Below are 20,964 nucleotides of genomic sequence, written 5' to 3' on the forward strand. Positions count from 1 at the left end.
CCTGAGGCTAATAAGATGCATACTGGCCCAGATAGCTGTTATAAACAAAGCAAGAAATGGAAGAATATAGCAAGGAAAAGGAGAAAGGAGAGAAGGTCACTCCCAAACACAATTGTCCAATACCGGTATTACTCTTAGCCCTTACTTCGTGAGAAAGGAAATCTACTCCGTGGACTAAGAAAAACGTTTACTAAAAGAGTTTCTGTCGTGCATGTAAAGAAATATTTCTCAATAATACATATACTTAATGTAAACTTCCTTATTTTTTGACAGTATAGATAATATCTGAATATAGCCATGGCCAACAGACGATTTCCTAGGGAGGCTATCAATCTTCAAGATCGTAGTACTAGTGATAGACACCAGCTGACTTCGACGAATGAGGCGTTTGATCCTGAAGAGCAAACGACCTACCTGACGCCTCAGCAGAACACTGGTGCCTCGACTGATCAAGGTGATTGAACAATGTTTAATTACGAAAGTTGAGCACAAATCATGTTTCAGGGAATGTGGTATTTAACACGATAACTCTGCTTCAGTGTGGAATATGTTACTGACTGATCTTCATAGATACCACGGCATGTACAACCAAACCATGTTTGACAAACACAAAGGCCGCTGCCAAGTGTAGTCCGACGAAAAGGACCTGTTTTTTGGTTACCAACTATAATACTTATCATGCACTGCTCAAGAAAGATTGACCGCGAAATTCCACTAACCGCCCCACCCGATTTTTTTTGGGCGGAGCGGTCACTGGACTTTCGCGATTTGTCTTTCTTACGCCATATGAGATAGTGGTCATAGTCTGAGCTGAACATAGTCTGGTAAATAAGAAAAAAAAAGGTCCTACTCCTTGGACTAGCCAATGATGCGACCTCAACTGAAGAAATGAAAACCATGGAAATAACTAGGTTACTTCATGCGACAATTAGGAAATCAGACAAATGATCGGGTCCTTGTATTTAATATTATTTATTTTTTACCAAACCGACGTCCCACATAATACGCGAGAGTACAAAAATTATAACTAAACCTTCAAAATCAATGCAACGTATGACACAGGCGAAGCCTAGCTTCTTGCACATTTGTATCAGAGTAATATGTCACTTTTTAAAATATCATACATACAATACATAAAAAAAGTTATAGCCCTCTCTGAACTAGTACATAGACATACAACTCGTACCTTATCAACATTTTATTACAAAATAATGTATGTTATTCCTCTTAATGGGTCTTTTAATATACATGTAAAATTTACAAAGATGATGATTATCATAATTACAGTATATTATTACATAACGTTGTTTTAATCAACTAAAGGCCTGATTAAAAGTATGGTATAAAGATATAATATAATATTCAGTTATAAAGTAATCTCGAGAAGGGCCATTACCACTAATCAAAATGTCCCACACTGCTGGTTCGATTATAAAAACAGTGGTGCTTGTCTGGTTCCAATATAGTCGCCTTCAGGCAATAAGAAAGGAACTGTCTTGATTAACCCATTCCTAGATTGTCAGTAGCTGCTCACAGTAGCGTACCCATGGGGGGGGGGGGGGGGTATAGATGGTACCATCTACAACCTCCCTGAAATAAAATGAAAGAAAAAAGTGCCTCGCTGACAAAAAATGAAAGAGGAAATCTGGAAGGCAAAGGAAAAGAAAGGGGTAAGGAGCCCCTTTTCCACCAAAGTTCAACCCTGATCATGGGCCAAAATAGTGTAAAATACAACATTTTGCCCGCTGCACGCGCATATTGTCATAGTAAAGCTCTTTTCATCCCATAATAATTTTTTGTGCGCACATCATCTCTCTTAAAAAACAAAACCGTATATGTATTGTATGATGCAACTGCCATTTTTTTCGTCTGTGCCCTCGAAATTGTATTTGCCCCCCCCCCCGACTAAGAAAGCTGGCTACGCCCCTGGCTGCTCAAAATATTTATGTTACCTACACTTTATATAGTATATCACTGTCCTTTTTAGTATTAGATTATTCTTTGTTTTCTACTAACAGATCATAATGTATATGCCTTTGTTTTATAATTATACAACAGATCATGAAGCTGCGTCAAGATACAACGAGTATACATCTTTAGGACCTCGTGATTCTGAAAGCACACGTTCTTATACGTTACCTATATCTAGTCCTCCAAACACGAGCGGTACGTAAGACAAAAATAAATAAAACTAAACGAATGTGTTTTTACAAATACCGGTATTTCAGTTATTTGACAATTTCTTTGCACAATTATCAAATATTTATTAATATAGCTTCTTCCCCCTGCCAATCATATAATTGAATCACTACCTCCTTCCGAGTACAGTATGCTTCAACTATATTTATAAATACGTATACGCACATGACCACCTCCGCGCTGCCATAACAGCTTGTAGACAGTAAGTCTCGAAGTGACCTTCTACACAACGGGTGGTCTTCATGTACATTTGAATGCAAAGGTGCGAGGCAGTAAACAACACGAGACTACTGTGCAGCAAAACTTGGTTCAAGTTTTGTTCAACTTTGTGATTATATTGTAAACATTTACGTCGATAAATATTTTATAAATATTTTTCACCTTTTCGCTTCCAATTGATGTAAAAAAACCCTACACTCATTCACACTATACAGTGACGGAACTGAATCATAAAGCACCTGGTCGGTGCTCTTATGAGGGGTAATTTTAAACAATGGGTCATTTCGTCGGTCGCAACACATAGTGGCGTACGTGAAGGACAAAATACGTTTCCGATCAAAACGTTTTTGAAGGATATGGTACTAGTAACGGAGTCAATACTCCTCCACGGTTATCTCTCAGTGGCCCGATTCGATTTGTAATTGAAGTTTATGGTTCAAACTATTAAACTGTATCTTTAATAGTTAACAAGGAATAAATATTATATGATAATAGCTAGCTCTAAACCTATACGCCACTATGTGAAACGGAAAATTTTGAAAATCACTCTACGCCACTATGTGTTGCGACCGACGATTTGAAGTGGTATTTTAATTTATGTTAATTAATTTATGTCAATTTAGTGAAAAAAATTAAAATCCTCTGCCTTTGTTTTGAGATTTTTGACGATACGCATTAGAGTTCATTTTACACGGTACACACTTGATGTGCGAAATAAGCCAAAAAGTGTCCCAACTCGTCAATTAAGTAAATCGGGAATAGCGTTTAAACCTAAAACAAGGAAAGACACCAAGTAAAATTTCTGTTAGCCAAGATATTACTGATTCTACTGCATAACATTTATGCCATGACCCCTTTTATTTTTGCCTGAAAAACAAAAATGCTAATATTATTGCTAATCATGAAGGTCGATTTGCAAGCAAGCTTGATATACGTGGAAACGACAAAAGTGGCCCAACTCGTTTAAGGGACGGTTTATATAAACTCAACCCAGAAAGTATCGAAACGATTATAGATGGTCAGATATATCGGGAACTGAAATATATAGCAAAAACTTATTTAATGTATATTAAGCGCAGCTTTCTTCTGCGCATTTTGATACCTCTTTTGTTGCTCTACGATACCATTTGGTTGAGTTATGGGCGCTTGAGTGGCTTCAAGTTGGATTTTGACAGTTTTTAATGTTTATAAAGCACAGCTTTCTCCTGCGCATTTTGATACGTCTTTTGTTGCTGTACGATATCATTTGGTCGAGTTATGGGCGCTTGAGTGGCTTCAAGTCGGATTTTGAAAGTTGCACTGAGCTTTTTTAAGCCAAATAGCGAATGTTATGTTATAAATTGACAATCAGATGCCTGTTTAGAATGTGACAATGCGCTATCAGATCACGGCCAAGTTACAGCAAGAAGGTAAACAATTATGTAGGCGCAAACCTGTCAGCAGTCTCTACAAGGCGCGAATTCGGTGCGGCCAATGTCGTGTCATAAAGATATCAAGAGAGAGGGAGAGAGAGACACATAGACAGACATAGACGAGAGAAGGTAGACTGTCAGGCATAGTTTTGTTTGTTTTCTGAAATATTTGTTTTCCTTACTTTAGCTGCTCAAAATGAGGTTAACCCGAAACCAACAAGAGTGAATATGAACCCTTCATACGACTACATAAAGGAATCAGGTAAGTGTAAACGATATCTGTGGTATTACATAGAGAAAGTGATGTATATCAATTTTTGGAATAGATTTAGGCTGTATGTCAAGGCCACTGGCTTTTTCAAAATCTCGGTTTTGTTTTCTAATCAGGTTAATAAGACTAGAAAACTGGAGAAACAATGTGCAGCCGGACTGTTTTGAATAGAGTTAGGCTATCCATTACCTGATTACGTCAATTTTAATCGTGGACGTGCTCGCATTTAATGTGAAAAGTGCACGTTTGGCAATTCATTATTAAAAAGATATGTGGGTAAGTATTTAGGCCTACACCATGAGTTAAATACTTCAGTGCTCTGCATTATTTACGGATTATTTCAACGTGCATATCATACTGTAGCCATACCTAGTACCTGACTGTTTCCTTTGCTCGCGAATATAGACCTGCTAAATTATTCAAAGACATATTTTGTATGCATAATCAAAACACCTACGGTCAGATTATTAAAATGGTAAACTTAGAAGAAAGATTTTGATAACAGCTTCCATTGAGAGTTTAACTACGACAATGGGAAATCAGGTGGCCGGCAAAACAAAACTAAAAACAATTTAAATTTGAAAGGACACATGTTATCACAATCAATAACCTTTATAAAGGTAATAAATTTAGACCATAGAACGAACGATCCAGAACGGCAATGACAATTAAAATGGCAGCACAATTTGTTGGATCTATGTATTGAAAGTGACAATTAAACCACCTGTTCGTATCTTATCTGATGTATTGTTCTGTAGAATCCGTCTTGTAGTAGGCTTACAGTGATTTGATGCCGAGTAGGCAAAGGTCTGTATTTCCTCAAAAACCTTTGCCAAAAGTCGCACGACGATCATTGACAAAGTGGTATTGTCATGTCATCTGATATTGATTATAATTATTGCATTTCATTAATACTATTATATAATTTTGCTGTCATTTTATTTCTTTAGAGAAAAAAAGCAACGGAAACAGATGCACTTTTACATGCAATCGATATGCTGTGATTATATTGATTATAATCGCAATTGTTATTTTTGGCATTCTCGCTGTAGCCATCTATGCTGCAGCAGCCGTTGCAACTACGTCAACTATTGTGATTCAAAATGAGCGGAAAGACACGGGTAAGCACGAGTCTGTCTAATGCGGTGATTTGAAAGAAAGAGAGTAGGAATCGCGTTTCCTTAGTGGCGTAGCGTTATATTATGTTTGTATTTTTTAGTGGACGAGTTTGGCTTATTGCTTTTTTATTTTAATCCTTGTTGTTAAAAATAGGGGGCTAAGTCGATGCTAATTTGGTAGGGTAATGTTATAATTTTGTTAATGTTATTTGATTCTTATAGAACATATATCAGTGACTATATATTTCAGTTCCAAGCTATAGTAAAGGTGATCTTGTCCTTACCCCTCGGTCGAAGGTCATACGGCCAATTTTAATTCATTTCTTGTCTTTTTTCTACTTCCCACGACTGTGTGGTGTCAGTTGGGTGCCCATAACCATACGGGGAACTGGTTCTTTGGCGGTTAAGTACATAACCACCATTGACCACAAACGAGTTAGGCCTGTAAAATATCACTTGGTCACTTTTAATGTTACGCATATAAATACCGCAATAGCAAAATCAAAGCTATTGCCTTTCACCGCAGCGCAGCAAAAAAACACACCAACCAAACAAACAAACAAACAAAAAAAACAACAACAAAGAAATATGCCATTGTGACAAGGTTATTTCCAGCGGGATTTCCAGTGGCGTAGCATTAAGTTGATGGGTAGCTTCCCTGAAAGAGGTCTTGCCCCCTCCCCTTGATACCCACATGGAATACTGTCAACCATGATTGTTAAGATCAAATGTTGCCCCCTTGAAATTTAGCTTACCCGCAATTGCCGCCCTTTCCCTATGACAAATTAATGGCTACGCTACTGGTTATTTCCATCGTTATATACTTATTAGTAAACTGGACGGCATGGGGACCATTCAGTCAATGTGATGTTACGTGTGGGACAGGTACGGTTATTAGAGAGCGCAGCTGTCAAGATCCAGATAAGTCGGGTGATGCATGCATCGGTACTGACATTGAAATGGCTTCATGTTTGATAGAAATCTGTGGGGCAACATCTTCATTGGGTAAATATTTTTTGTTTTCTAAAAATGTAAAATTAGCGCAATTGATGATGTTACTTGTAGCTCAAGTAATATTATGGTGTATTGATTCGTATTATCACAATTATTACACTTGTTGGAAAGTTTCAAAAGAACGCTCTGATAAACAGTCCAGGGGAGCCAAATACAATCCGCATATCTACATTTAACGCGGGTGATGGAACGCGGTTTAAAATTCCCGCTAAAGCTACATCATTTCATATTTTAGGTGGGACCCAGGTATAAAGCTGCCATTGAGGTATAGGAATGCTTGGAATTGGATTCGTCAATACATTGTTCTGGGACTGATAATGGTTTTGATCTATTTAAAATATTTTCTTCACAGATAGTGATTCCGACGATTCCCCAATTTCAGTGAGCACCAAATCAAGTCCCGTGACTGGAAATATACCAACAGGTCAGCTACATTTATGATCCTATTCAATCAGATATAACTGTAATTAAAGATAGCATGAATGAAAGCAAACAAGTTACTTACTTTAATTAGGTAAGCATTAAAACGAAAGTTGGTAGGTATTAGGAAATTCAGATAGACGATATTTAAAAATATGAATTTTTTAATTCAAAGCTGACAAATCCAATGATTCACTAACTTCAGCGATCACCCGCGATGTGCCTGGAAATATCCCAACAGGCCAGTTATTTTAATTAAATTCATTGTTGTTCAAGCAAGTCACTTGGGTTCATTTGAGGTCATTTGACAAAATAATATGTTAATTCTTCACAAACTTGCCTTTTTTGAACTAAAAATGCAGCTGGGACATATTTTATGCACCACGTATTGACTAATCTACTTGTTTTGTTTATTGTTATGTATTTTTTTTAATTGTTTTTGGAAAATCTGTAAAATAAGCACAGATGACACCACGTTAGACCATGGTTATTTGATGCTCTATTCGATTGAATTATCGCACCGGTTCAAACATCTCTAGTTGGATTGTACCGATGACTCTTTATATAAGCGAGGTTTTAAACCATCGCTGCCTATTTCTAAAACACTTTATTTACAGGTGCCGTTTCCGGTGATACCAAAACTTCTGTGATCACAAAACCAAGTCCTGTAACTAGCAATATTCCTACAGTTCAGTTACAACAGACTGAAAAAGAATTAAAGTATCAGTTATTTTTACCCCTGTGTATTCTAAACTAAGACAGCTATGTCACAATTAGAACAAGTAGCCAATAGCTGAATATTAAGCTCAGATTTAAGAACTCATTCGTTGAAATCGGTCAAAAAATACAGACACGGTGATTCAAATTCCTAGTAAGAAAGATGCAAATTCAAAGATTTAATGCCACTTAGATTTACACAGAAAGCTGTCTCGCTTTTTGTCGATTAGAACATTATGTAACTTTTGATTTCGTTCCTTCCTTGGGTTTTCAATCATCGTTTCTTTAATTCTCAACTCATGAGGTCTTAAATAAGAGGTAAAGGGTACGTGTATATATTTGCTACTGGTTTTAATTTTGATATATTTGTCTTTGCTCAGCATATAGACGAATCCATCGAACCAAGTGATGGTCAGGATTCAGTCAGCCATTACTGGGACCCGTCTGCACCAAACTGGTCCTGTTACTGCACAATTGGGTGGATTAAATCCGCTTAAAATCGATGTTGAATTGTATTTTGCTGTACACTTTCATCTTTCTTTTGTCTACGTGTAACACGGGTGATGGAATGCAGTTTAATATCCCCGCCAAGGCCACATCATTTCACATTTTAGGTGGAATAGCCCTAAGGGGGGGGTCAGCTATTGCTGCCATTGAGGTGTAGGAATGCGTGATAAACTGATCCTTAATTTTTTTCTGTGTTTATGTATGATCCTACTCAATCAAGATAAATTTATGTTTTTCAAAATACCATAAATTTTGATGTAAAATTAGTCAGAAAGAGGTAGGTAAGTATAAGCATTTGTATAAGAATAAGCTTGGTCACATCAGTGCAAACTAGGTTTGATGTAAAATATTATTTTATATTTTAGGAAAATTATAGATTGATTTTCACGGGATACTTACTGATTTCATATTACTTAGTGAAATGAGTGCCTTTTACCGGAGCAAATCCAAAAACAACAAGTCATGTCATATTGATAGTGAATTGGTTATTTCCCTTATTTTATAATATTAGTATACTGGACGGCATGGGGACCATTCAGTCAATGTGATGTTACGTGTGGGGAAGGTACGGTTATTAGAGAGCGCAGCTGTCAAGATCCAGATAAGTCGGAAGATTTATGCATCGGTACTGACATTGAAATGGCTTCATGTTTGATAGAAATCTGTGAGGCAACATCTTCATCAGGTAAATAGTTTCTATTTGCTAAACGTGCCCCCAATCGATTTGAATATTTAGAAGATCCCATAAGGAAAAATTGCCGAAAAACGGCTTGTGCCCACCAATCAGACCCACCCACCCACCCACCAATATGATGACTCACGCTACGCCACTGCTGTGACCATCGAAAGGGTTCTACTGGAAGGCAGTATATTACAACATGATTTGATAACCATTAAGTGAGTCTATCATTACTTTATGTTGTATTAATTGTTTAATTTTATTGTGTTTGCTAACTCTGTAAACTATGCGCATTACGTTTTGTTACTCGGAGAGATTTGATCATGTCTCACCTCCTTTTTCAACCAAATCGACGGTAATAACTCTTGTAATGAGGATCAACATTTAACCACAAATTGCCTCAGACAAAACTCACTTCCTGGGACCTAAATACCACATAAGGGACCTAAATACCACATAAGGTCATTTTTATATAACTCATTGACCCATTTGTGTTATATACTGCCTCTAGCTATAATGACATCCTAGTGATCTGTTCAACTCATTGACAGATACGAACCGCAGGAGGGAATTCAATTTTTGATCAATTCTCTTCAGGTAGTGAAACGTAATGGTTTTTAATGTTAAGCCCTTGGTGGTTATTTAACGGGGAAATTCTTTCGATCGTGTCACTGTAATGCTGATAGACCCTTGAGGTTGTAGCGATGACTCTTTGTTTACCCTTTTCTATAATACTTTATTCAAAGTTGGTAATTCCGATGTTTCCCCAACTTTAGTTATCACAAAACCAAGTCCTACATTTACCAATATGCCAACAGGTAGGTTACATTTCATGATCATATTCAATTGAGATAAATTTATGTTTTTCGAAAAACAAAAACAAAAACGCGATATATTAGCATGTATATAGAGTGCACTGGAATGCATTAAACACATTTTTGTTTAATTCGAAGGTGACAAATCCAATAATTCACCGACTTCCGTGATCACAAAATCCAGTCTTGTGCCAACAGGTTAGTTAATTTATATAATCCATTTAGATTTAGATAAATTACCTGTTTTTTTTAAACAATAATTGTTATACATCTAAAAGAAGTATGATGAAGTAAGTAACTAAAGTAACAGTAAGTACAATTACTTCTAAAACTCCTTACTCGCAGTTGACTCCAATCATTCTCAAACTTCCGTGACCTCAAAACCAAGTCCTGCAACCAGCAAAATACCAACAGGTAAGTTTAAATGCAAATTTACTTGAGTAACAGACTGCATTTGTAGTTCGTGACATTTAGTTTATTTAATTAATGTTCAGGCTTAAAAGTTACGTCCGATTATCATGCAGTCTCATGCAGAAACGGGTTGGGCCACTTCCACTTTCAAAGAGATCAACATTGGTTGGTATAGTTACAGCGCGTCGGTCATCAAGAAAATAAACAAAGAATTCCGATGCTTCAATTTCCCTTTTAGTTTATTTTGTTATTTTGGTAGTAGATCAGTTTCTACTACCAAAATGAAGACTCAATATTAAGATGTGCATAATGAACAATAAGACCCCCTGTTGTTTTTGCCCGTTTCCCATATAACATAATATTTTTCTTGTTTTGTACCATATACCCTTTTTCCCATAGGCACCACAATGGTCTTCTGTTAATGACATTTATAATAAATGATTAAATAATATATTTACAGCTACCGATATCAATTCAGCGACTTCTTCCATCACAAAACCAAATCATGTAACTGGTAATATACCAACAGGTCAGTTTAATTTTAAAAAAATCGTCGGCCGTATCACATACTGACGTATTTGCAAAATACGCATTTCGAGAAAATCGAACTTGAAAATCTAGGGATTTTAATTTGATGCATAATCTTGATTAAAATATTATTGTCGATTAAAACCAGGTTAACAGTAATGCAAATATACCATATTTTCAATATAATTCACTTATCACTATCAGAGCATAACTTCAATAAAATCAATGTCAAATAAAATACGTCACTATGTGAAAGGACTAATGTCAATTTCGCCGTTCAAATGACGAATGAGTCGTGCAAATACGTCAGTATGTGAAACAGTTGCGCAAATACATCAGTATGTGAAAAGGACAAAACAGCAATTTTGCCGTGCATTGACAGAGTCGCGCAAATGCGTCGCGCAAATACGTCAGTATGTGAAACGGCAAATTCTACAAATTGTAGATACGATATACTGGGCTTGCGCAGTATAGGTGATCGGCAAATACGTCGTTATGTGATGCAGACATTTCAAGGTTTTGTAAATACGACATAATTAAATTAATTAATATCTTACTAATTAACAACAGGTTTAGAGGATGAGCTTTGATTCCTTTAATTGAGCAATATATACATAAAATGAGGGTACACGGGGAAATTTAATGTATAAAAGTACACACCGAAATAGTATATTTCTCGGCTGATTTTGAATATTTGGTGCTGTTTTTCGTAGAGCGTTTTATATCATATACAGGATTTGACTTGTGTCGAACAGGTAACAAGCAACCCGAAGCAGACGACTTCGCTTTCGGCGAGCAGGGCGCTCTATCCTCATTTAGTAATTGTAACCTTGCGCTTGCTATATAATCGTTCACCCAACTGAAACTATAATACCAGCTCATTGCTCATTGCACAGGTAAAACAGAAACATATGTGTGTGGATTTAATCAGAGAAGATCTGATGTAACATAGTTGGGCAGTTTTCAATGAGTGTTATCTTGGTTTAATAGCTTTTAATGGGGTTTAAGTCCTGCAAAGGTCGTGGTGAATTCTACTTTAGACATGACTTCATCATGAATGGCCAATATAATGCTTTTTTGTCGTATACACATGTCATTCACTAGGAGACAAAACTCATGATCGGTTGAAAAGTCAGTGAAAAAAAAACAATGATCCAATACAGAATTTTCACGGATTTTTCAACTGGTCACAGATTTTTCATAAAAAATGTCTCCTAGTGATTAATTTGATTATATTAGCTTTTGTATGTTGTGAGTGTTTAAAATGTTTGTCAACATAAATAATAACACATTCGCATAGGATTTTGAACCATCGCAAATTTTGATAGCTTATGCATACTACTCTTTTAGGCTGATAAATATTGGAAAAAGAAATGTCAAGCATGAGGGCTAAAGCAAGTATGCAATCAGTATAAGAAAAAAATACATGAACATTTTAATCTTATTATTGCGATCCGTACAGTAGGCAATTCGAACGAATCACCGACTTCATTGGCTATAACCTCAAGTTCAATTGCTGGCACAGTGGTACCATCAGGTAAGTTTGCTGGTCGCTTATTTATGTCGCTTATTTATGTACACATATGTACACGTAACACATTGTGTCAATAACACATTGTGTCAATACGACATACGGGTCGTATTGGCACGGTAAATGCCGTGCTGTGATGGATATTCTGTATTACAGCATATGTATGGGCACGGTATACCCCGTTGTCAAAGTGTTTTAACACCATAGAATACAAAAACTAATATTTTTTAAAGTTACATTTCGAGGTCGTTACTTTAAGGTTACTGAGAGTTTTAACGTTAAGGTTAATCTGTTAGAGACGGTTATTCATTATTTTTTTTATACCCGGGCCCAGTATCAACAAAAACATCAAGTCCCCAGGGCCCGTAGGCCTAAGGCCGGCGACTCCCATATGACGACTAAAGACTCCATGTGGGACCCCAATATAAGGGCCCGCAGGGCAAGAAAGCAAGAGTGACCCTTAGGGTGACGGGCCGTCGATAATGAAAATAACAACAGTCCGTCACCCATACTTATACTTAGAGACAGCCCGCCACCAATGACATACATTTTATTTTATTTTTTTACTTTTTACCCCATAATTTCCCTCATTCAATCATTCTATCTGTCCTCTATGGGGGGGGGTAATTTATAGTTTAAGCTTGTTTGCTATTGTTTTTGGAGCAACATTGTTTGTAATCCTGCGTTTCGCATCCCAGTACGCTATTGTTAGGATCGCGATATAGTTAGTGTACACAAGTATACTTGTGCACTTACGTAATATTGGTTTGTGTTTATTGAATACCTCGACCTAGTTTTAACCACCATTTATCAGTGGAAGCTGGTAGCCTAATGGATAGAGCGAGATCGGAAGGTAGTGGGTTCGAATCCCATGCCGGCACATTCCATTGCTTTTTTTTTCATGTTGGGTTGTGTACCTTTCGGGATTTGTGTTTAGTTGTTGTCTTGTTTAACTGTAACACTTTGGATTGGTAAACTGTTCTTTTTTCTTACACATGGATGTTTCTCATGTAACGGTACAAAATCATAATGATTATAATCGATAAGGTATATATCATTTAAATCAAAGGTACTTGGAGTTATTGGAGTTACTATGGCGAGTGTAGTGTAACATGCGGACAAGGTGTGAAGGAGAGAAGGCGGGCTTGCTCAGGCACTGCGGGGTTTTGTCTTGGGCCGTTTTCTGAAACACTTATTTGCAATGAAGCCAGCTGCGGTAAGTTTGTGAACATTTAAAAATGTGTCTAAAATAGGTAACTACAAACATCTTACAGTTTAAGCCTTTTGATATTCATTTAAACTTTCCTCTTACAAACAAAGTCTATATGTTATGTTATGTTCATCTAATGATTTATACTAATTTACTTCACATTTAGTCAAACATCCAGAGAAAAGTGAACATCGCATTTTTGTAAGCAAAAATAAATTGTCTTGTTTCTTGTATACGTATAGCTAGGTTGCACAAATACATTATGGTGTTACCGTCACAGCGACGTCAAATGGAGAATATTGGTACTTTTGTATCACTGGTATCTCTGGATTAGGTGCACCCACCATAGCACATTTTAACAATTAAGGAATGTGATTCTTAAGATACCAAAATACTAATTTCAATTCAATTCCGCAGACACAGTTTCACCTCACGTCGTCTGCCCACCGAACCAGGACGTGACTGTACGGCCAGGAGTAGCAGGCAAAACAGTAATGTACCCACCAGCAATCACTGCCGACAACAGTGGTGGATATGTAAGCTTATCGTATAGCTACCCAGCGGGATCTTTCTTCTTAGCAGATACATCCACTCAAGTTATAGTTACAGCCACCGATCCTAGTGGCAATACAGCGGTCTGCGTATTCACTATTAGTATAACAGGTAGAGAAATGAATCTTGGTCCAAAATGTGCTTCGGCACAGAAATTAACACTACAATACTTCCGCCTTAACCTGAGTTTTTCTATATGTACACTATTGACGAATCCAATTTCACGCATTCCTACACCTCAATGGCAGCCATGACTGCGTCCCATCCCACCTGAAATGTGATAAGATGTGGCCTTGGATATCGATTCCATCCCCTATGTTAATATACGTATGGCACATCGTCATCATCCCTATATCTTCGTGTCAAAAATGGCCGTGATAGTACAGCGAATCCTCTCGTTTTTCAACAGCTACGCATCGCGATTTTGTTCGAGATATGCCGAGCGACTCAGGCTAAGCATACCATGACTATCATATGAGATACCACAGAGTTTCTATATTCTACACATTATTACGATTTGTGCATGCTCTAGTACCTCATATGATGTTTCTATTACAAGAAAATCGATTTGTTTTCAGGTAAAACCAGGGTTTTGTTTCCAGTACACTCATTCGAAAAGCAATACACTAATTAGCGGGGCCCTGCAGCTTGCTGTGGATATCTTTTACTGCATTTTATAAGTAAAGATTTTGAAATCCAAAGTAAAAATTGTGATATATTTAATTTTGAGAATTACAATCATACTTTATAGATATAAAGGAACACGTTTAGCCCATTCAGTTAAGTTCCAGGTGCAAGTCCTATAACACAATGCATATGTAAACTTTCTTTATCTGTGTCAATAATAGAATATTGATTTCAACGGAGTATTGAGCTGTATGGAAAAAATATTTATAATACATTTATAAATATTTATAATAGTTCTTAGTCAGATATTGCCTAGTTCTTAGTCAGATATTGCCTTTATGGCAACTTTACTAAGTATTGTTGTAGATGTAGATGTATAGGGTGTTGACACTGTGTAGGGTTCGAATGACGAACGTTTACAGCACAATACAATTATAAGATCAATTTTAAGCAGCCTTTATTTTAATAAAAATCGGATAGCGATGGTTGCACTGTTGCACAGTATTTTTTGAGGGAACTGAACATCAGACACACCAAAATGCATTCCGAATGCGAGGAATGTCCTTATTAAAAATTGATATTTCTGACATTTATCAGTCCTCGAAGTAAATTTCATAAATATAATGATATGCACTTAACGTGTATGTAACTGGTAAAATTAGCCGACATTCATTTGAAAAATTTGATTTTTCGTATTAAAGATATACACCCCCCCCCAAAAAAAAGCGCCATTTTTATTGATATTGCAATCAGGTATCGTAATGAAAGAACTTCTCCAAGAAAGGAATATCGCTAGATTTGCGATTATTAATGGACCAGATAATTTCTTATTACTATGCTTCAAAATATTACACTAGGCTTGGAGTTTAAGCCTACTTTTAAAATCGGCTTATTTTGTTCCCAACAGTTTCAAGTACGGATGACATAGTTCCACCTTATGTCGTGTGTCCACCCGATCAGCACGTCCATACAGCACCGGGAGAAAATGGCACAAATGTGGAATACCCCCCAGTGGATGCTTTTGATGACAACCATAGCAAAGAGGACATTACTGTGTCTTACAGTCATCCATCGGGGTCATTCTTTGCTGTCAATCAGACAACTAATGTCACTATATCTGGTGTTGACTTGAGTGGCAATACCGGCACTTGTTCCTTCACAGTTTCAGGTATAATACTTTCTCATTTCCTCTGCCTAAAATTATCGATAAACAATGCTATAAATATACTTAAGTTTATTTTCGCAGAAAGCTCGATATTGGCCGTGTGTCCTGAACTCGCCACCCTTAGCGTTACATGACAAATATCATGAATTTTTACACAAATCGAGTTTCTAATAAGATTATCTCGACAATCTTCAACACTAAACCAGCAAAAGTATACATTTTTGAAAAGCTGAAGGCATAAGCAATTCAAATATATACATTTGAACTCATTATACAGGATGACCTGCAAGTTATACAGGGTGGAATAAAAATATTTTAATAAAAATGGGTCACTTAATGCATTGCTTATTACCAATTTACAGTAATAAACTGGGAGTAAACAACATTCATTTGGTTAGAAGATATGGAGAGCCAACTGACTTTGGAAGAAACAAAAATCACAGCTGTTTGGTAATCTCGGAATATAGGGTGTCCCAAAGTATGTTAGATTTTTTTACAATTCAACATATTTTGAACTGAAACATTTTGCCCCTAACCCATACAGAAAAAATAAGTCCATTATTTAGATTCCTCATCAAATTTCCCTTCAGAAAATTTATACTTTGACTATGATAGGATAAGTAATTAAAATTTTACAGTAACTTTTAGATTTTGAAGATATCCACATTACTTACTACAGTGTTTAATATGACAGCGGGTAGTTTTGTATGGAAAAGTTTGTATTTTCTAGACTAAACCAATCAGGAATGATTAGTAGAATTGTTTAGCTGAAAGTTCACAAATGTTTTAGATACTTAATAGAGTCCAAATCAAATTTACAGCCTTTACAGAAGCAGATTATGCACTAAAATATGAATCCCATAGAGTTTGTGTGTACCACATCCCCCACCTCCACATCCCCACCTCCGCCACCCTGCCCATTCTGAATTCTATGAAGCACAGTGTCAGTATTAAAAAAGTATTTCTTTTTACAGGGTTGAAAGTGCATTGTATTTAGCAATAAAATGAGACCACAAGCATTACAATGACTTCTTGCTTGACATAGATATCATCATTTAATTTGAGTCGACTTTGGCTAAATGTAACGTCGCCACCTTTTTTGGGTGGCGAGGTCAAGACACACGACCTAATTATTGACTGACCCAGTTCCTCTATAATCTAAAAACTTTGGGGAGGGTCCGTCGTGTAATGACGGTCTACCGACGGTACTGATGAGCGGGTTCCGGCCCGCCCCACCCCACTAGTTACTCCAAGTGCTCAACTCATTTTAGCGTTTTTAGTGCACTGGGTCAAGTCCAGGGGGATGACATTACATTCTGTTAAGCTTTAATGTATACTTTTTATTTAAAATAAGTGTATTTTAGTGATCATACTACACTTTCTACACGTACTAGCTACGGTCTCATAAGTAAAGTAGGTAATGGGGATTGCTCGCTACAAGAGGAAACTGAATATAGGCCTATTTAATAAGAAAGAATGAACAGTTTACCAACCCAAAGTGTTGCAATTAAACATGACAACAAATAAACACAAATCCCGACCGCTACACAACCCAATTTAAAAAAAAAAGCAAGGGAATGTTTACCCATCTTTTTATGGTGGAGTGTGCGGGTGTGAGTGTGAGGTGAGAAATCAAGTGTATTTTCGTTTTCCCTTCAGGTTTGGTGTATTTTATTGTATTTTTTTTCATTTTGTGTATCTGTGTTTATTATATTTAGGCCCTTCTTTTTATGTGTTTCAGGGGGCACAACATTATACAGGCTCCTGCTTCTAGTTGTGTCTCCTCCATCGTTTTTTATCATGTTTTGTTATTTGTATGTTTTATTTCTGATTCTGATGGAAATAAATTTGATTGATTGATTGATCGATTTGTTATGGTCTTATAGTAAAAGAGTAATATGATACATTACTACATAACAGAAAAGCTGGAAAATATACCCATAATTTTTTTATGAAGTTATTTATCACTTATTACTACATGTTACTAATTAAATATTTCTTAAATTTATACGCTATGTGTTTCCATATATTACACTCTGATCAAAAAGAGTTCATATATATTTTTCAGTGTATGAGTTTGAAACAACGCCACCAGAATTAACATGCCCAGAAGACATCAGGGTTTATCGTAGGAGTGTTCAATATGAGCTATTGGTACCATATCCACCTCTACGCAGAGTTACGGATAACAGTGGTGGTGCAGTTTCTGTAACTTACGACCCGCGACCAGACCATTTATTTCGTCACACCCGATATGTTTATGTAACGGGAACCGATCCAAGCGGCAACACAGCTACATGTTTCTTTCGTATCCTCGTTACAGGTTTGTTACGTAATTAAATATCTAATTTAATGAGTTGCTAGGACTAGATTTTTTATATTTTATTTTAATAACGCGGAGCTGAATGCACGGTTGTTTGATGTGATCATTTATTAGTTTTTTTAAACAAAACATCATATACAACCCAATTTTAGGCTTAATCAGCTACAAACGATATGCTAATGTATACAGATGCTTTTGAGTCATTTTCAACTTTAATTTCACCTCTTTTACAAAAGAATTTACTTTAACAGCATTTTTAAAACTTTTTGGATATAAAGTGTATGACAAAATTGGTGGCGCTATTTGGTTACATATAATTACTCTTTCAAGCTTTCAATACAAAAAAATTCTTTTTTTTTTGACGTCTAGCAATGCTTGGGATTGCGGGAATTTAAATTGCAATAATATGGTCACATGGTATTAAACTCCACGAAGGACATAATGGCATTAAAACACGCAATGAACACACAAGACAAAGTTCTTGGTGCGATTCAATGTCATCATTTTCTCACCACCATTTTCCTGTTTATACCTCGCAAAAGGCAATTAAACTATTTAACAGTATGCTTCGACTATATTTGGAAATACGTATTTATAAATGCGCACGTGACCCATGAATAGCAAAATTATTACACATGAGGCGGCGGGGGGGGGGGTCGCATTTTTAATATGTTATCAAGAACAACATTTTGAAATATATTTGCCGACGGAAAAAAACATTTATCGACAGAAATATTTACAATATAATCACAAAACTGAACAAAATAGACGATTTTGCTGCACAGTAGTCTCGTGTTGTTTACCGCCTTTGCACTCAAATGTACATGAAGACCACCCGCTGTAAGGTCACTCCGAAATTGGTTATGGGCGTATTAATAAAATACTCATTTATAAATATAGTCGAAACATACTGTTTGGATACCATTGTAAAGGTTGTAATCTGAACACTTTTGGACTAAAGTTTCTTCGTCTCTGCACTCAATTGGACGAATAGCAACGTTTACACAGTATTTTGTGGGACATGAGAGCACATCGGACATATCGAATTTTGAATACGAGGAATGCCCTTCTGATAACAAATAATTTTGATTTGTTGAAATTAGCGATATGAAACACGTTTTATGGGAAATTATTAAAAAATAATATTTTTTTATCTTTCATATTTAACAGTCCTCTAAGTAAAATTTATAAATCTACTGATAGCTATGATGGGGGTGCATGGGAATCATACACTACAGTGTAAAGTTACTCCGAAATTATCGTTTGTCTACTGATGAATATTATCATCGCCAGAGAACGCTGAATGTCATTCATGTTAATAAATTAAATTTTGTTGCAGTTGACGATGCGCCGCCCTGGATATTCTGTCCCGATAACCAAGTCATGAACGTCGACCAAGGAAGTGATGGAGCATACGTTACATATCCCGCGGCAACTGCTCTCGATTACCCAAATTCCGGTTTACCTCGCCTTCCGGTTAAATTATCGTACACTCATCCATCGGGAAGTTATTTCTATGTAGGGACCACCATCGTAACAGTCACAGCAACAGACAATCCAGGAAACGAACGGGTTTGCATTTTTGCTGTAGCCATAAATGGTGAGGATTCAGTGGTCCAGTAAAGTTATGGATAAAACTCACCACTTCTAATGTCAACAGAATCCTTTTCACATGTATCTCGCAACAGCTCATACAAACACGTAACAAAAGTCTAGGTACTTAGTAGTGGAACATTGCCGAATTAGAATAAATCTAAAACGGTTCTTTTTATGCAGGGGTGAAATTTCAGTGTTGGTCAAATTCAAGTTCAAGTTCAAGTTTATTTCACCATCATATCATAATATTATATACAGTAACAAAAAGGTCGAGAAAACGATGGTAGGACAATCACAAGAGCAAAGCTCGAAAGACGTGATTGCCCTCAGTGACAAAAACAAAAAAGACGCCTACAGAAAACAGACAAGGACGGGGGTGAAAAACGGCAGACTGACAGGACTAGTGCAGAGAGACAAAGACGTTGGCAATGGCAATGACATATAAAAAGTCAATTGAGAAATGTATAAGTAAGTGTCTTACAGTACAATTATACAATTTTATGATAAATGGCATTTGTACTGTGAATACAATAAATTTATGAGTATAAAGAAATCAAGTAATCTTTATAACTGCGTTTAAAAGAATTAGGAGACAAGGCAATTTTGATATCATCGGGGATGATATGTTTAAAGCCATGCCAATGCATTTATCTCGTCATGAGAATTCAGAACAAAAATTCTGAGTTCAAAATACTCTGATTTATGATAAGAATGGTCTCAAATTGTTCCTTTGGCATAAATCAATCAACTATTAATATTTTGCGTTGTGTTGGATGTTTTGTTACACAGGACAGGTAACATCACATAATAGGTCAAAGTTCATTAGGTGGTGTGATCGACCAAAATCAGTCTGAAGTCGGGCATATTCTAATAGTCATCGTATTTTATAATATCAATCATTCAAGAAATTATATCACATAACAGTTCATGCACTTATTAAAGAATTCCATAATGAATGTTTGCTTGATGTCACCCACCTCTGTCGAGAAAACATTGGTGAGTAGAAAACATAATAGGTTTCAAATTATTATTCCAGTTTTATGTAGATATCGCAATGTCCACGGACAAGTGCAACTGACTTTGTCGAAATTTGCTCTGCTTTACCTACATTTTGTACAATCACAACAAATCTGATTTCATTTAGGTGCAAGTTAGGACAAATATGCCAAAAAACACGTTTGAAAAACAACCAATTTCATATTATAAGATCGTACACTATGAGTTTAAGTCACTGGAGTGAAAATGTTTGCGTTTTATTGGCAGGATAAAAAACCTTTATTTAATTCATACATTCTACTTCGTTTCATTTTTCTCTCAATATTAGTTATTGGGCATCCGTCCCCGGCTGTATTAGGATGTAATCCTGCTAGTTCACAACTCAAAGTTGATAGGATTGCGCTTGATATCCGTACTCAACCCACTCAATTGAATTTTACTGAACCATCAGCCGACTCCCCTGATACACCGGTCAGGACACACAATGACTTCAGAAGTGGGTCTCTGTTTTATTATGGTATCACCGAGATCATTTACATATTTGGAGTTACTGGCGCTGAGGCAACGTGTACCTTCCGTATCTACATAGGAGGTAGGTGTGCAGTTCTGTGCACATGTACGTATGGGGTGTACGTGCAAGCTGGTAAAACTTAT

General features: G+C 36.4%; 1 protein-coding gene across 1 annotated transcript in view; it reads left to right on the forward strand.

Annotated features, from left to right (window-relative positions):
- The first annotated feature begins 277 nt into the window (after positions 1-277).
- Positions 278-20,964, forward strand: part of LOC140167624 (uncharacterized) — a 30,966-nt gene continuing 10,279 nt past the window's right edge. Inside the window, exons 1-19 of the mRNA XM_072190922.1 lie at positions 278-454; positions 2,059-2,166; positions 4,018-4,092; positions 5,052-5,222; positions 6,051-6,224; positions 6,586-6,657; positions 6,829-6,894; positions 8,389-8,562; positions 9,303-9,374; positions 9,510-9,569; positions 9,717-9,785; positions 10,243-10,311; positions 11,773-11,847; positions 12,911-13,057; positions 13,469-13,714; positions 15,138-15,398; positions 17,464-17,718; positions 19,058-19,318; positions 20,639-20,902. Of these exons, the coding sequence (XP_072047023.1) occupies positions 298-454; positions 2,059-2,166; positions 4,018-4,092; positions 5,052-5,222; positions 6,051-6,224; positions 6,586-6,657; positions 6,829-6,894; positions 8,389-8,562; positions 9,303-9,374; positions 9,510-9,569; positions 9,717-9,785; positions 10,243-10,311; positions 11,773-11,847; positions 12,911-13,057; positions 13,469-13,714; positions 15,138-15,398; positions 17,464-17,718; positions 19,058-19,318; positions 20,639-20,902 (2,776 nt within the window). The 5' untranslated portion in view covers positions 278-297. The remainder of the gene's footprint in view (positions 455-2,058; positions 2,167-4,017; positions 4,093-5,051; positions 5,223-6,050; positions 6,225-6,585; positions 6,658-6,828; positions 6,895-8,388; positions 8,563-9,302; positions 9,375-9,509; positions 9,570-9,716; positions 9,786-10,242; positions 10,312-11,772; positions 11,848-12,910; positions 13,058-13,468; positions 13,715-15,137; positions 15,399-17,463; positions 17,719-19,057; positions 19,319-20,638; positions 20,903-20,964) is intronic.

Source organism: Amphiura filiformis, chromosome 13 (genome assembly GCF_039555335.1).
Source record: "Amphiura filiformis chromosome 13, Afil_fr2py, whole genome shotgun sequence".
Taxonomy (NCBI): Eukaryota; Metazoa; Echinodermata; class Ophiuroidea; order Amphilepidida; family Amphiuridae; genus Amphiura; species Amphiura filiformis.